The 17,125-nt window shown below is 37.7% G+C and overlaps 1 protein-coding gene and 1 pseudogene across 2 annotated transcripts in view; one reads left to right on the plus strand and one right to left on the minus strand.

Annotated features, from left to right (window-relative positions):
• Positions 1-542: 542 nt before the first annotated feature.
• The window catches only part of BAG4 (BAG cochaperone 4), a 34,036-nt gene continuing 17,453 nt past the window's right edge, over positions 543-17,125 (minus strand). The window contains exons 3-5 of one of the 2 annotated variants that reach the window (XM_010981112.3): positions 8,488-8,742; positions 7,756-8,010; positions 543-6,934 (exon numbers count right to left, since the gene is read on the minus strand). In XM_010981112.3, the coding sequence (XP_010979414.1) occupies positions 6,449-6,934; positions 7,756-8,010; positions 8,488-8,742 (996 nt within the window). In that variant the 3' untranslated portion in view covers positions 543-6,448. The remainder of the gene's footprint in view (positions 6,935-7,755; positions 8,011-8,487; positions 8,743-17,125) is intronic. The other variant, XM_064477458.1, reaches the window with a different exon arrangement.
• Positions 11,060-12,196, plus strand: LOC135318823 (origin recognition complex subunit 3-like; annotated as a pseudogene).

Genomic DNA, 17,125 nt, shown 5'->3' on the forward strand with positions numbered 1-17,125 from the left:
GAATAAAGTATGGACTTTAGTCAATGAGAGTGTATCAATATTGATCCATTAATTGTGACAAATGTACAACACGAAGATGTTGATAACAGGGGGTGGGGTGTATGGGAACTCTGTAGTATCATCACAGCTTTTTCTGTAAATCTAAACTGTTCTAAAGTAAGTTTATTAAAATAAACCCAGTTAGAATATGAGCAAATGACATGCGCAGACATTTCACAGAAGAGAATATACAGATGTCAAATAAGCACATGAAAAGATGTTCAACACTATTAACCATTAAGGAAATGCAAATTCAAGCACAATGAGATACCACCACACACCTGTCAGAATGGTTAAAATAAAAAAACAGTGACAACACCAAATACTGGCAAGGATGCAGAGAAACTCATACATTGCTGCTGGGAATGTAAAATGGCACGGCTACTCTAGAAAAGTTTGGTAGTTTCCTAAAAAAATTAAACCTGCAAGTATCATATGACCCAGCACTGCACTCCTGGGCATTTATCCCAAAGAAATGAAAACCATATCCACACAAAAACCTGTACATGAATGTACATAATAGCAGCTTTATTCATAACAGCCCCAAATTAGAAACAACCCAGATGTCTGTCAGCAGGGGAATGGCTGAACACACTGCATTACGTCCATATCACAGACCACTACTTAGCAATAAAAAGGAACTACTGATACAGGAAACAACTTGGATGAGTGTCAAGAGAATTACGCTAAGTGAAAAAAAAAAAAAAAACAATCTCTAAGGCTGTATACTGTACAATTCCACTTACAAAACATTCTCAAAACGACAAAATTTAGAAATGGAGAACAGATTAGTGGTTGCCAAGGGTTTGGTGCGGTGGGGAAGGAGGAGCAGGCGTGGCTGTGAAAGGTCAACAGGAGGAACACAGCTGTGGTAGATGGAATTGCTCTGTATCTTGATCGCATCAATGTCAATATCCCGGTGGTGACAGCACAGTAAAGTTTTGCAAGATGTTACCATTGGGGGAAACTGGGTAAAGGGTACAGGACAGTTCTGCATTATTTCAGGAAACTGCATGTGAATTTACAATTATCTCAAAATAAAACCTTTAATTTAAAAAATACAATATAGTTGGCACTCCTATCTGTGGATTTCACATCCACAGATTCAACCAATCATGGATTGACAATATTTGGGGGGAGGGGGAACCTCCAGAAAGTTCCAAAAAGCAAAACTTGAATTTGCCACACACCTGGCAACTATATACTTAGTATTTACATTGTATGTACAACTATTTACATAGTATTTACATTGTATTAGGTATTACAACTAATCTAGAGATGACTTAAAGTATACAGAAGGATGTGCAGAGGTTATATGCAAATACACCATTTTATATAAGGGACTTGAACATCCATAGATTTTGGTATCTCGAAGGGGTGGGGGGATCCTGGAACCAATCCCCCACGGATACTGACAGATGACTGTACTCCCAGTTATTTTGAATTTCAGAAAAACAATCATTTTTAGCATCATTATATCCCATGCAATGGAACACACTGGAACACATTTGGAACACACTGGTACTAAAAGATGATTTGTTGTTTCTCTGAAATTCCAATGTAACTGAGAGTCCTGTATTTTACCTGGCAATACTGCTCTTGGCATTTACTTACCAAGATAAAGTTATGATTTGCAAAATAAAAGAACATTTAAGGGTTGGCTAAGAGAAAATATGCCCTGATCTCAGAAACCCCTAAATCCTCCCTCTCAGCAGCTGGCCTCTCCTCTGCCTCACTTTTTATTACAACAAATGTGCTACTGCCCACCAGTCCTGGTGAGAAAAGCCACGCAGTTTTCACAAAGGAGTGAAAAGTACCCAGATAACCCTCCCTTCCCAATCCCAGACTTAAAATAGTATCTCCTTCAAGACAGATTATGATAAAAAAGAAAATTAAACAGAATAGTCAGGAAGCATTTTCTAGAAACAACTTTGGGTCTCCAGTACAGTAACACTGTAAAAAAAAAAAAAAACACAACCAAGAACTAATAGATATCTGAAAAATATCTCTAACATGATAAAGATGGAGATCAAACAAGAAAGAAAAAAAGCAACTTCAGAGAAAATGCATTGTGCAGGAAGAAAATACCAAGAAATTATTACTATCCTCAGAGATATAAAATGCTACAATCACAAGCAAGAGCAGAATTCCATAGAGAACACAGAGAGCAAAAAATTAAAAATTAAACAGAAATTAAAAATATAACAGAAGAAATGTAAAACTCAAAAAGAGGTGGAAGATAAAGTGAGTAAATCTCCCACAAAGTAGGGCAAAAAGGCAAAAAATAAAAAGAGAAAAGATTAAGTTGATCAGTCTAAGGGTTCTGTTAACAGAAACAGCAGCAATCCCAAGATGTCATAGAGATTATTAGGGCAGCAGAGCGGGAAACGAACAAGGAACAAGAAGCTGTTATAGGACGTAAGAGCAGGAGGTTCCAGAATGAAATGTGCCAAGCAAAATGGACAAAAACAGACCCACACCAACACTAGACTGTTGGGAAATTTCAGAACAGAGGGGACAAAAAATATCTTAAAGGCTCCTAAAGAGAAAAGCCAAGTTTTAGACAAAGGATCATGAAAACACATTTTCCAATATCCAGGATGTAAAAAAATTATTTCCTATGCACCCTTTTTCAGGGAGTTGCTGGAGAAAACACGCTACCAAAATGAGGGAATAAACTAAGAAAGAGAAAGACGCAGGCTACAGAAAAAAGGAAATTAACAGAAGAGGTGGAGAGGACCCCCAGGATGAGCAGAAGGCTCCAGAATGAAAGGGCGCTCCTCTCCAGTCAGAAGACTCCGGGATAGACTTCTTCAAGAGTCTGAAGTTGATCAAATATGTCTGGGCATCTTAAGAGAAGACTTAGACAAATGATAGAGGATTTGAGGTCAAATTAGTCATAAGTACATAAGCAAACAAAACAAATCAGACAAATGATTCTTCCAGGGAAAACAAGGGGTTGTTCAGAGGAGGAAAAGCAACCACAGTTTACTACATGACTGAGCTCTGGTTAGCGTCTACACAGTCATAAGAAAGTACAACAGAATTACTGTGTAACTGGACTGAGAAGTTGGAGGGATGGGGACTGAGATGTGTGTAAGGTAGAGACCAAGAAAGAGACCTAACCTTCATCCTCTGTAATAGAAAATCAGTAGAAATCCCCTAAAATTGATAAACCAAGAAGAAGCAATACAATTGTGCTATTAAAAAATATGGAGATAATTTTTCTAAAAAACAATTGATGATGGTTACTTTTGTAGAAGGAAAAATGGGAGTGGGAACAGAAGCATGAATGCTCCTTTGTGCAGAATTGACTTTCCCCTAAACACCTAACTTCCATAAAATTGAGTCTTTAAATTCATAACTTTCTTAAAAAGAAAAAAGATGAAAAACTCCAGTCTCAACTATCCATCCTCCAAAAAACCTTTTTTATGTCAATTTAATACATTCTTCAACTTAAAAAAAAAATCTGCCTATCTTTAACAGTATTACATTAACCAACTAAAAACCTATTTTCAGAACCCTATTCGTCAAAGCATTTAAAAGAATTCCCCACCAACCATGTGGAGACCAGCATAGCTCACCCCACGAATACTTCATTAGGGTCTATTTGTCTATTTGTACTGGCATTTATGTTTGGAATAATAGTGGCTTATTATAAAGAAGACAGCTGTGTTTAACATGCTAGGTCTGGATAACTTCACTCAAGATTTTGACAAAAATTATCCCCCAAGTGATATAAATTTAGACACTTTTTAAAGTCCAGATGTGAAATACCAAGAAAAATTTGAATTTAGCCTGGAGTCAATACTAAGTCAAAAAAAACCAAATCCACAAAACATAAGTACTATTTTCCTTCTGAAGTTCACTATATTTTCTGGAACAGGTTCCCCATTGAATTTTCCTTTCTTTGATATTGGCATTTGGAATCATTCTATCATGGTTTGCAACTCTAAGTTTGTGCTTATCCTGAATATCTTATTATAATTAAAAAATGTAAATCCAGAAGCAATAGCCTTTCCTTACAGAAGAATTCCAGTTAATGAAGGTAGAGGGAATGAGAGAAACAGGAAGTCACCGCTGGAACACCACAGCCGTAGCTGCCATGAGCAAGGTCTGCCAGTGGATGTGAAAATGAGTGAGGCAAGGTTTCAGCAGAAACAAGACATCTGCATAGCTCAAACATCTCCAGCGAATATTTAGTCACTACAAAGTGAAACACAGTAAGTTTACAGCAGGGAATCCTAGCGGCGGTTAAGGTTAACAACACCAGAAGTACATTACCGCATCAGGTGTCATGCTAAACTGTCACAGATTGGAGGCCACTATGATGACATGGCAGCTAAATCCAAGGCAGGATCCTGAATTGGATCCTGAAACAGTGAAAGGACATTACTGAAAAGACTAAGAAAATCTCTACTTTCAAAATTCTCTACTTTAGCTAATGGTATTATATCGAAGCTAATTTCTTAATTTGACAAATGTTCTATAGTTATGTAAGACGGTAACAAAAGGAGACGGTGAGAGTATACAGAAGCTGTTTTTACAACTCTTCAGGTCTAAAATTACCTCAAAGTTTAAAAAAAACTGTTAACATTCACACACGTATATGTATATATGTGTATAATGTACGACTTTATATAAATCAAGACTTCAGGGAAATTGGTACCTTGGGCACTCAGTTAAAGAGTAGCGTTCTCTCCTGAATTATCTCACTGTCTCACTAGTTTTATATTAACTTAGCTCTGAGATTCTTCCCCTTCTAAATTTTCAGATAAACTTTGAAATTTTCATAGAAAAGCCTTTTTTTTAACATTCCTATAGTAGGCCAAAAACTAAAAATCCTAGAATAAAATTGTCACCGTATTATCTCATAAAATCACTCATACCAACACAAAAGACCCGGCCAATATTCATACTCTATTTCTTCTTATCACATAATATGTTTGCATTGGTGAGGAGAGGAGATGGCTGATAGATTTATTATCTTATTAATAGGCTTGGCAGTCAAGAAAGAAAATGATCATTTGGATATCTTATTAAGAAATGGTGGCTTTTCCAATAACAGATACTGTATACTGGGACTCACTTCAGATGTAAAACGTTATGTACCTCTCTTCTATGTGATAGCACAGGGCTGCCCACGCAAATCCAGCTAAGACCCTTTCAATATCCTTCCTTCAGTCTGGCTCTAAAGTGACTATTACTAGTGGTGGTAAACATCTTTTTTATAAAACAAGCAATACTGTCCATGCAACTTATTCTAGAGAAATAAAGATTAAAAAATCTTCCTTTAACAGAACACAATAATTTCCCATCTAGCTATGGCTGATTCATTCCCTGAGCATGAATCCTCTTCCTCCCTCACTGTTTCTGCTATAAACTGAGCTGAAATCTGCTCATAGGAGTCCTGATGGTGAAGCTAATATTTCAGATGGAGGAACAGCATTCCCAAATGGTCATGTTTATTACTTTTGTGGTTATGATTTCTACTCACTGTGGCATTTTATTTTTCATCTGTGTTTATCATGTTGCTCAGTATGGAAGCAGCAGTAATGAAAAGATAATTGGGGGAGGGGGGAGGTTAAATGAATCTTTACCCAAATACAATTTAAGAAGCAAAAAAGAAAATGGCCACATTTTCATTCCTGTGCCCATGCCTTTTCCAAATTAACCTTCCAATATTCACATAAAAAGTAGACGTGGTAAAACTCTAACCTAACGATCTGTACCAAAAAGGAGACAATCTTCCTTGGGAACTCACTACACACTGCATTATATTCAAGTGGTGAAAAGATATAAATTCATCCAGAATTGCCTACTGTCAATATAGTTTCTTGAATAATTATATTCACATATTACTACAAAATGTACCAAGAAGTAGAGAATAATACTATACTTCTGAACTGCAAATAACAAAACAAAACAGAGGTCCAAGAAGGCTGGAGTCCAAGCTATAATTTACACATGAAGTACACGTTGAAAGCAGTCACAACGTACAAAAATGCGACAGAGTAATCCAGATGTTTAAAAAAACAGCCTGTTAGTCTCAGATAATATCCAGTCTTATCTGGTAGGTTTCTGGTAAGCCTGTTACATAAAGTGTATTTCCCTCCTGCTGGTAAGAAGCAGCTTGCTGACACACATACATTTCTAAAGGGTACGCCTACCTGACAAAATCAGTAACTCCATAGCTTCCTATTACATTCATTGGTCTGAAAACTCTAAACAACTCATAACCAAAATGTTCTTCCAAGTCCTTTACCAGTTTTTCAAGTTTTAAATCAAAGGGAAGTTGGAATGTATTGCTTCTTGTCGTCAACAGGCATTTCAGTAAGAGGGTAATTAACCAAAATCAAGAGTTCTTTGGTCAAGTTAGTAACAGGCTTCCCCTTTGTTCTAAATCCTTTCATAATCCCTTTTTTTCCAATTTTTCCAGTATGGCCTGGATTTTGCAAACAGCCTCTTTCCTGGCCTGCCGGACAGAGTCCTGGCCCCCAGTTTCAACTGAATCCAGTTCCAAAAGTTCCTTGGTTAGCATTTCTTCCAGAAGCCAGTATGCTTTGTCTGTCTTTTTTCCTACGAACTCTTCCACTTCTTGCTCAAGATACTGGACCTTCTCCAGCACGTGTATGATTTTTTTAATACTTGGGGGAGTCCCCTCATCTGAAGATAAACACTCTTCAGGAAGATTATTGCTTTGATCTTGACTGCTGGGATGTTCGCTGGAGGCGCTACCATACAGCTGAGGCGCAGCGCTGTACTGAACCTGGGAATCCAGGAGTTCTGAGTTATCACTGTTCGCTGTTCCTGAGGACTCGTACTGATGGACCCCGCAAGGAAAGCTGTGCCGGTTCATGCCTTGATCTGATTGGCTATAGGGATACGAGGAGTCCTTGAGTGGGGGGCAAAGAAGGGGGGAAAGCTGTTTTAACAGGAATCCATCAACATCAGATGTGTTAGCCCCCATCTTTCACCTGACTAGGAAGGTACGTGGAAAGATTCCCCACCAATGAAACTGGACAGCCCTCCTTAATTATCTAAGAAAAACACAGCCCTAAAAAGATAAAAGGCGGCTCACACAACACCTCTCATCTGTGTGGCCCGCTGCTGTCTATGGCTGGGTACCCTGATAAACTCCTTTTTATTCTATTAAAAAAAGAGGAAAAAAAAGACGAAAGGCAGAGAATTCCTGAGAAGAAAGGCTGGCATCTACCCTCAGGCAGGTCATCCTCAGGGCCACCTCGCAATCTGTCTAGCGACTTAATAAATAGGAATTAGATAGTTTCTCCTCTAAAGAGATAAAACCTTAAGACGAATCTTGAAAAGGAACTTAGCGACAAGCAAATGATGTTCAAGTCTATGGTTTAATTAAACCATGCAATTTCACATTGGTTTTGTCTTCTGTCCAGAGACTGAGGTAAGAAAATCCAATTTTTGATTTTGTTTAACATTCAGCTAGTATTACAACAAGCAGTAAATCAGCATTTTTCCATCTTTCAAAAAAAGGATGTGAACCTAAAACTGCTGTAAAAAAAAAAAAAATCTATTACAAAAAAAATGGTGGGGGGAACCAGGATGGGTAAAGCTATAGGCAGTAGCCACCAACTTTTTGCGATCGGTCCCCATTTAACACAAACCAATGCAAAGAAGTTCCATGTTGTGCTGTCTTAATTTTCCAAACATCAAAAGAACAACGTTTAGAAGGCCCCCTACCTTGGGCAGCGGGGGTGGTGGGGATGGAGGGGGCTGAGGAGAGCCACTGCTGGGCCATGATGAAGTGCTCTCGCTCAGGTAGAGGTTCCCAGGTGGTGCTGAGGGCGCAGCTGAAGGCCAGGGGTAACGGGTGCCCATTCCGTAAGTACCGGGAGGAGCCCATGAGTCCTCCTGAGGTCGTACAGTCGGTCCTGGTTGTGGAACACTACGGTTACCATCCCCATAAGGATAATGGGGAATGCTCATTCCAGGGTTCTGGATTGAGAGGAAGGAAATTTGCTGGTCATTGCTAAAACACACTTGAATCAAGTAACGACAAGATTCCAGTATAAACATGAGATGCTTAATGGTATATTTTAGCTACCACTGGGCTAAACTGTAGCATCTCTAATCTGTTGCAATAATTTCTCCAAGCCTAAAACAGCCTGGTTCCAAGGATACCAGGGGCAGAGTTAGTGACAATCAAGTTCAGAAGGAACAGGGCCTACACTTCAGTGGCTGAAGCATAACGTAAGTCTGTCCCAAAGATACTGTAAATAAATGGACCAATATGCTACAAGGAAGCACAAATAAAGATATATTCGAACTCCCCTTGAAGAAAAGAAAAATAAACATGGTATCATTCATAGAATGTTAAAAAGTATAAACCTGACCTCCTGAAGTGAACAGAGAAATAAATCCAGTACCATTCATTAATATTAAAAAACAAAAACACAGCAGAAAAAAGCTCACCTGTGAAGCAGGATATCCGGGAACCTGCCCCCTAAGAGGGGGTGCTTCAGTCTGGCAGTCCTGCTGGGGGTACATCCAACGAGAGACTGGGGCTGGGCTGTTGCCAGGTGAACGGTAAGTGCTTGGAACCTCTGTGGAGTAACTGGTCTGAGCATACCCAGGTGTGTAATAAGCCCCAGAGTACGAGGCGGTATTTGTCCCGGGGCCAGGGGGGTATGGCGGGCCATATGCTCCGTTTGTATAAGAATTCAAATTCTAAAAAAGCAAAGTTGAGGGGAAAAAAGACAAATGAGTGGAAGAGCTGAAACACCCTGACTTAATACCCAACTCTGAAAACTTTGGGAAGAAAGGAGACCAGTAACTAGTGAAAATATCGATCTTTGAGGTGTTCTTTCTTGTATTATAATCATACACATACACTAAACTCAGACCACCACTGCACAGTCTATGTCATAACAAAGGGAGGGTATATTGTGATGCACGACGAAGTAATGGCCTCAGAGCAGCGCTTCTCCACCACTTCCATCAGTGCACCTAGCAGTTACCCCTGACAGCAGGGAACTTGTCCCACAAACCGGAGGCGGGAATTTTGGGAAATGTGGGAGAAGGGCTAGAGAAAGAAACACATAAGCATGACAGAACAGTAAGAAAAAAAGACCACAGAGATGGACCCAGCCCTGCCACAGGCTTTGCATTTACCCTCCCTGAGCTTTAGTTTCTCCAGCAGGAAAATGGAGACCATGAACTTATCTTGCAGGGTTATTGTAAAAATTAAGTGAGATGAGAGAAATACAATGCTTAGTACAGTGTCTGGCACACAGTATGCTCAATGATTGGGAATTATTTATAATATTGTTGTTAGTATTATGATGCCAAGGTCAGGAAGCGAAACCAGATCTGACCCCAAGCCCAAGTTCTGAGCACCATCCCACTCTGCTTCCCAGATAATAACAGCACACAGAGACAAATTCCTCATACATTGCTTACTGCAGTTTTAAATCACCTTTCCACCTAGAACCCTCAGTTCAGTAATCTAAACAAGATTAAAGCTAAACTCTAAGTGACTACTTTAATGTATTAATTTGTACTTTACCTTTTTAAAATGGTAAAAACATAGAATCAATTTCTCTAGTACTCATCCTTCTAAGACTAGATAATCCATCTTATTTTAGGTAGAAGAATAAGAAAAGAGCCCTGTGATATTAACTAGACTTACTGTGGTGATCATGTCACAATGTACACAGATACTGAATCATTACATGTATATTCTGAAACTAATGTCATATGTCAATTATACCTCAATTAAAAAAGAAATCTGCTTTCTAAAGCTGTTAATGACTGAAGAAGATGAAATTCAAATTTGATTCCTGATCTAACACATCAAATAGAGGGACAGATCAAAGTGGGAGGGAGGGCATTAGTTCTGCGGGAAATAACTTAAATTCTCAGCCATACCTTTATGGCAAGAAGATAGAAGACAGGCTACTCCCACCAAAGAATTCCTGCAGGGACAGGCGCAAGGGAGGACCCAGCAAGGCGTCCCTGAGCAGAAGGACAAGGAACACCCTTTGTCAAAGCCACTGCAAGGCTGATAAAGTCTTCTGCCCACAGGCTGCTGTCTGTAAACAATCCCTTATGCAACATACAGTTGAAGACTCGATAAGAAAACATCGTGTGACTTTTTGTACCGTTATTCAACTTCTAGAAATCCTTCCTAAGGAAGTGATTCAACCGAGAAAAAGTTGTTTTTGTTCATCACGCCATTATTTGCAATCACACAGATTTGTAAGCAACCTAAATGTCCTGTACCGATGGAATGTTTAGGTAGATTATGGACTATTCACTGAGGGAAGTTTATTCTGTCTTAAAAAAATTCACTGTTAGAATTAACCAGACATTTAACGATATTAAAGTATTACTTTTAGTTTACCTTTGAGTTTTAATAATGGCACTGCAGTACTGTTTTTAAGTCTTCCTTATATCTTCAAGATACATAAGTATTTACCAGTGAAATAGTAATGATGGCTGGAATTTGCTTCAAAATACTCCAAGGATATAGATGAAACGTTATGGCCTTGATTGATACTAGTTGAAGCTGAGAGATGGGGCCATGGGAGATTACTGTGCTATTCTCATTACTTTGGATTGTGTTTGAAAATTTCTTTAATATTAAGAAAAAAAAAGAGTTCTTGTTATTTCACCCTATAGCATGGAAAGTACATATGATAAGTGAAAAGTCATACAAAAAAGTGTATGTACCATAAGTTTAACGCTATGTAAACATGATAGGGAAAAGGCTGAAACCAAATTTACCAAAATATAGATATATTAGGATGACAGAAGTTGAGTGTTTTTTCTCCCTTTCCTTTATTCCTGGATGTTTAATAATAAAGTTGTATTACTTTCTACAGTAAAAAAAAAAATTTTAAATGTCATGAAATTCCAAGTATGTCTAGAAACTGGTGGGCCGCTCGCTACTTCATCTACGGCCAAGTAGACTATTTTCATGAAGAGAAACATGTCTAAGGACAGCAAGTTGTGATCTGCAACTTGTCAGCTGGTATGGTAACACATGAAATCTGAAACTGAGCAACTACAAGAAGAACTAAATAAAGTCTTTGACAGGCACTAAATTTCTGTAGAAGTCTCATTCCGGATTCCAGAAGAAATCAAGAGACTGGAGCTCTTAAAACTCAAAACAATTCTGAGTGCTGTTCTTGTTCTAGATGTAAATGCCGATATGACTTAGCATTCCAAAGTCAAAATAACATCACACCATATGGTGTCTCACTGCAAGCTAAAGATTAGCCAGGAGGAAATACTTCTTCCAAAAGTTGGCTTTACAGTTGATGGACTGTTGTGCTGATGTAGAATCCAAAGAAGAGAAAAGTGGTCCAGTCTCTCACCCAGAAAGTGATACACTGTTTAATGGATTCCCCTTCCATTTGGTATATGAATATCAATCAGCAAACAGATCCAATCCAAGCAGGGGGAAAAAAAGATTTCCTCTAGCAACACCACAATTCCTCCTGGTGTGCCTATCTATTCACCACAAAAGTACTCCAAGACTTCATAATTAGCAGCAGTCAGCATCAACTTGAGTTTCTACTAATCCTCGTTTTCAGGATTGCCAAATCTATTGTCACTCACTGGCTGCTTCCTCATGCAGTATCTCTACTTACAGAACTATTTCAATTTTTGTCTCCCAGGAACCCCTAACCACAGTACTTAATAAGCTGTATTTTATAACCAAGTTCCCCTTTAAATTAAATGAAAAGGTGTTACAGGTTCTGACCAACGTCTTTTTGTATCATGAACTCTCAATTCAAAATGTAAAAAGGACTTTAGTCTCCTTTGTTAGAGCATTTCTATTCACAGACACTCAGTGTTCTGTCGTGTAATCTCCCAGAAGACAAGAGACAGTCTTCTTTACCCGAAAAATCAACGTGAAAACATCCATGTTTCACTCTTTAGGAAATACTGGTGGCAGGGAGCTTTAGAAAAGCAAGTTACCTTAATGATCAGTGAGAGGATTTTAAATAAACCAAAAAAATCACAGTATTTACCAGAAAACCTGCCTGCTCATCATACTTTTCCCAAGTACCCACTGGGTCCACAGATCAGAGCTACAATCTGCATGTTTACAAACGATCGTGGAGTCAAAAGAATATGTATTATTAGCTTTGTAGTTGCTACAGGCAGTGACTAAGGATGAGCTAGTGTTCGTAGTTCAGAATGTTTCAAGGTTTTAAAGTCTTCTGAACAGCAGCTTGGCAGCACAGCAAAGAAAATAAAGGAGTTCCTGGCTGAGTTTCAGAGCCTGACACAGAGGCCAAGAGAAAGAAGATACTTTTGGAGCTTCAGAAGATAGTCCTTGATGCAAATGGAGGAGTTAAGAGCAAATAAGAAGCAACCTTAGTTTAAAGAACTCAGAAAGCAGCTGAGGAATTTCATCAGCAGTCTAATGAGCATCCTCTCCCTCCAGGGACACAGCGCCTGTTCGAGCTGGTGCACTGCTTGCCCATACCTGCCCCCTGAACCACCCTACCCACTCCCTGACAACCCTGACTATGAGCTGACGAACGAAGCTCTGGAAAACGAGGAAAGCTGCATTCTGAAGACTGCCCCCAGCACCTGCCTGGCATGTAAACCACACGTGAGCACAGCACGCTAACCAGCTGTGGGGACTTGCTCAGGGGCCCTCACAGCATTAAAAGCTTCTAAAGAAACAAATGTAAATTCCATACTCTTAGGGAAAAAATGCACGAAATTGTGCATTCTTGGTTTATTGGAGCTGTTTCTGAATTAAGACTGTGTAAGATTTAGAAAACCTACCAAAGAGAAGAATGATCATGAGGTGGCAGCTAGAAAGACAAATGAGTGAAACCACATAATTCTGAAATAAGGAAACCAGCCATATCTACACAGAACTACAGGAGTCTGTTTTGGTCAGAAGAAAAATGTGGAATATTTCACCAGAAAATATACGTGTGCTAATCCCACACGGTTATGTCTAGATACCTCTGGGTTCAGAATCCAGTAATTTGTATGTTGTATCAAAAATCTCTCTCACATTATTGCTGTTGCTTCCAGAGTCAGCACTAAATTAAAAGTCAATCTTTCTTAAATACATGTAATAGATACATGTAATAAATTCCTTTATCTAAGCGGGAAAAATGTCATGTCCTAAAAATGATCTTTATCAACACGAACAATTGATGGAATCAGAAAAATTAATATTGCTGAGAAAAACTGTGACTCATGACTTTAAGTAAGGAGTTTTGTCTGCCTCCTTCATCAACTGTGAAAGTAATGTATGCCATTCCCCAAATTGACCTTTATGCAACCCAAGTGAAAATCCCACCTGCCTTTTGTGCTGAAATTGCAAAGGCGATGCTAAAATTCATATGAAAATGTAAAGGACCCAGAATACCTAAAACAATCTTGAAAAAGAAAGCAGCTGGAGGACTCACACTTCCCAATTTCAAAACTTAATGTAAATCTACGGTAATCAAAACAGTTTCACACCGGCACAAGGACAGACACAGAGATCAAGGGAACAGAATTAGGAGTCTAGAAAAAAACTCTTACCTTTATGGTCAATTGATTTTCAACAAGGGTCCCAAGACAATTCAATGGGGAAAGAACAGTAGTCTTTTCAACAGATGGTGCTGAGATACTTGGATATTCACAAGTAAAAAAAAATGAATTTGGACCCTACTTCACACCATATACAAAAATTAACTCAAAGTGGATCACAGACCTCAATGTAAAAACAAAAACTATTGTTAAAAAAGAAGGGGGGAAAAAAACCTCTTAGAAGAAAACACAGGAGTATAGCTTTGTGACCTTGGCTTCAGCAATGGTTTCTTAAGATTTGACACCAAAAGCAGAAGCAACATAGAAACACAGATAAATTAGACACCAAAACTCAAAACATTTGTGCTTCAAAGGATAGCATCAAGAGGGTGAAAAGACAACCCAGAAAATGGGAGAAAATACCTGTAAATCATATATTTCATAAGAGACTTGTATGTAGAATTTATAAAGAACTCTTGTAACAACAATAAAAAGACAAATACCCCAATTTCAAAATGGGCAGAGGATCTGAATATGTATTTCTCCAAATAAGATACACGAATGGCTAATAAGCACATGAAGATGCTCCACATCATTAGTCATCAGGGATCTGCAAATCAAAACCACAGGGAGATACCACTTTACACGACACAGCTCGTGGAAAAATAAAAATTAAACGGTATATCCACAGAAGAGGACATTATTTGGCCACAGAAAGGAATGAAGTATTGATACATGCCACAATGTGCATGAACATTATGCTAAGTTAAAGAAGCCTGTCACAAGATATCACGTATTATACGATTCCAAAATTTGGATATCCACATGTGAAAATGAAATGTCCAAAAGAGGCAAATCCATAGAAAAAAAAATAGATTAGAAGCTGCCAGGGGGCTGGGGAGAGGGTGGAATGGGGTGATAGGTACACTGCTCTATTTGGGGTGATGAAAACATTCTGGAATCAGTGATGATAGCTGCATAACCCTGTGACTATACTAAAAACAACTGAATTGTATGCTTTAAAGCCCAAACCACAAGCATGGAGCGTGAAGCGATAACAATGCTTGCTTTTCAGTTTCAGTCACAGGAATGAAGGTGACACAGATAAAATGGAAGTTTGTGATAAGTAGTAACATGATCTTTTTGTTTATTTTGCATTCCACTATCTCTGATCAACTTTATCCTAAAGTTCATATACATAATGTGATCATTACTTTAAAAACCTATTGCTTTTATATTTCCCTAAGTAAATAATCAAATATTGCTCTAACTTTAATAAATTCCTCTGGCTCAAAATCAATCTTAAAGGATTAATATTATCATCAAATTAATGAGAAAAAAGGAACGTAATTTTTTAATGAATTAATTATTCAACCCCATAAAGAAACTTATTTCCATTACTTTAGCCTCCATATCACAAGTAAATTAGAACATAATTGAATAGAGTATGTGACTTTGAACTCTACCAGGAGAATTACATTAATATAGTTGATGGTGATGTGAAATTTTAACTCTGCAGAGAACATCAGTCTACAGAGAATTCTAACTTGGATCTAACATTCAAATTCTTTGAAAGCTGCTTAAATGCAGCTGTTTTAAAAATGGTATATACTGCAATCATGTTTTTAAAAAGTATTTGCATATAGAAATATGATATCTGGATAGAAAAAAATGGAAGGAAATCTGCAAATGAGACAATTATTGCTTTATTAGGGTGGCCAAATTATGGGTAACTAACTTAAAAAAAATTTTAAGTGGCAATGATTTATTTATTTACTTGTTTACTTATTTACTGATTTTGTGGGGAGAGGTAATTAGGTTTATTCATGTACTTATTTTTTAAGGGAGCTACTGGGGACTGGATGCAGGACCTTGTGCTTGATAAGCATCCACTCTACCAATGAGCTATGCCCTCCCCCACAGTGACTAACTGTTTAAACATTTCCTCATTGGTGCAACCATTATGAAAATTTGACTATATTAAATCAAGATGTACATCCCCAAACCCACCTATTCCATACCCGGGGTAATTCTTGTCTCATACGTTATACAATAGAAAAGGGAAAAACAATGTTGAGTTTAAAGGTAGCTACAGGAGAAAGCTAGTATGAAACCACTCATACCAAGTTTAAAAACATGTTAAATAAAACTATAAAATTCATATGCAAGTAGTAAAAACATGAAAACACATGTGACACAAATAAAACTTCACGAAATGGAAAGAAGTGTTACATGGGGCTCCAATTGTATTTATCTTATTTTTTAAAAGATTTCTGAAACTTAAAAACTGACAAAGCTAGGTGCTAGATAAAAAAAAGATGTACGTATTTTCTGTACTCTTCTGGAACGCTTGAAATACTTATAGTTTAATATTTGTCATAAGAAGTCAAGTTTTTTGACAACAAAAGCAAAAATAAGTAAGTGGGATTACATCAAACTAACAAGCTTCTACAGAGCAAAGGAAATCATCAACAAAATGAAAGTCAACCTACTGAATGTGAGAAAACTATTGCAAATCATAGATCTGATAAGGGGTTAATATCCAAAGTATATAAAGAACTCATTCAACTCAACATAAAAAGAGAATCAGATTAAAAAAATGGGCAAAGGATCTGAATAGACATTTTTTGAAAGAAGATGTACAGATGGCCAAAAGGTACAAGAAAAGGTGCTCAATATCACTAATCATTAGGGAAATGCAAATCAAAACCACAATGAGATACCATCTCACCCCTGTTAGAATGATCATTCTCAAAAAGACAAGAAATAACAAGTGTTGATAAGGATGTTGAGAAAAGGGAACCCTTGTGCATGGTTGATGGGAATGTAAATTGGTGCAGACACTATACTACGGAAAACAGTATGAAGATGCCTCAAAAATTAAAAACAGAATGACCATATGATCCAGCAATTCCATTTCTGGAAATATATTTGAAGGAAACAAAACACTAACTCGAAAAGACAGCTGTGCCACTGTGTTCACTGGAGCAAAGTTTACAATAGCCAAGACACGGAAACAAGCTAAGTGTCCATCGGTGGATGAATGGATAAAGAAAATGTGGTGTGTGTATACATATAGATGTATATATTTACAATGGAACATTATTCAATCATAAAAGAGAAGGGAATCTTGCCATTCGGGACAACATGGATGGGCCCTGAGGGTATTATCCTCTATGACATGTTAGACAGAGAAAGACAAATATCATAAGATCTCATTTATACGTGGACTCTAAAAAACAAAAAAACAAACAAGCCAACTCATAGACACAGAAAACAGACTGGTGATTGCCAGAGGTGGAGCAGGGGTTGGAGGTGCTCCCCAAGGGGTGAAGGTGGTCAAAAAGTACAAATGTCTAGTTATAAAATAAATAAATTATGGGGGTGTACAGCATGGTAACTATAATTAAATACTGTATTACATATTTGAAAGTTGCAAAGAGAGTATATCTTAAAAGTTCTCAACACATCAAAAATTTATAATTATGTAAGGTAATAAATGTTAACTAGGCTTCTTCTGGAGATCATTCCCAATGTATACAAACACTGAATCATTATG

Source organism: Camelus dromedarius, chromosome 22 (genome assembly GCF_036321535.1).
Source record: "Camelus dromedarius isolate mCamDro1 chromosome 22, mCamDro1.pat, whole genome shotgun sequence".
Classification (NCBI taxonomy): Eukaryota; Metazoa; Chordata; class Mammalia; order Artiodactyla; family Camelidae; genus Camelus; species Camelus dromedarius.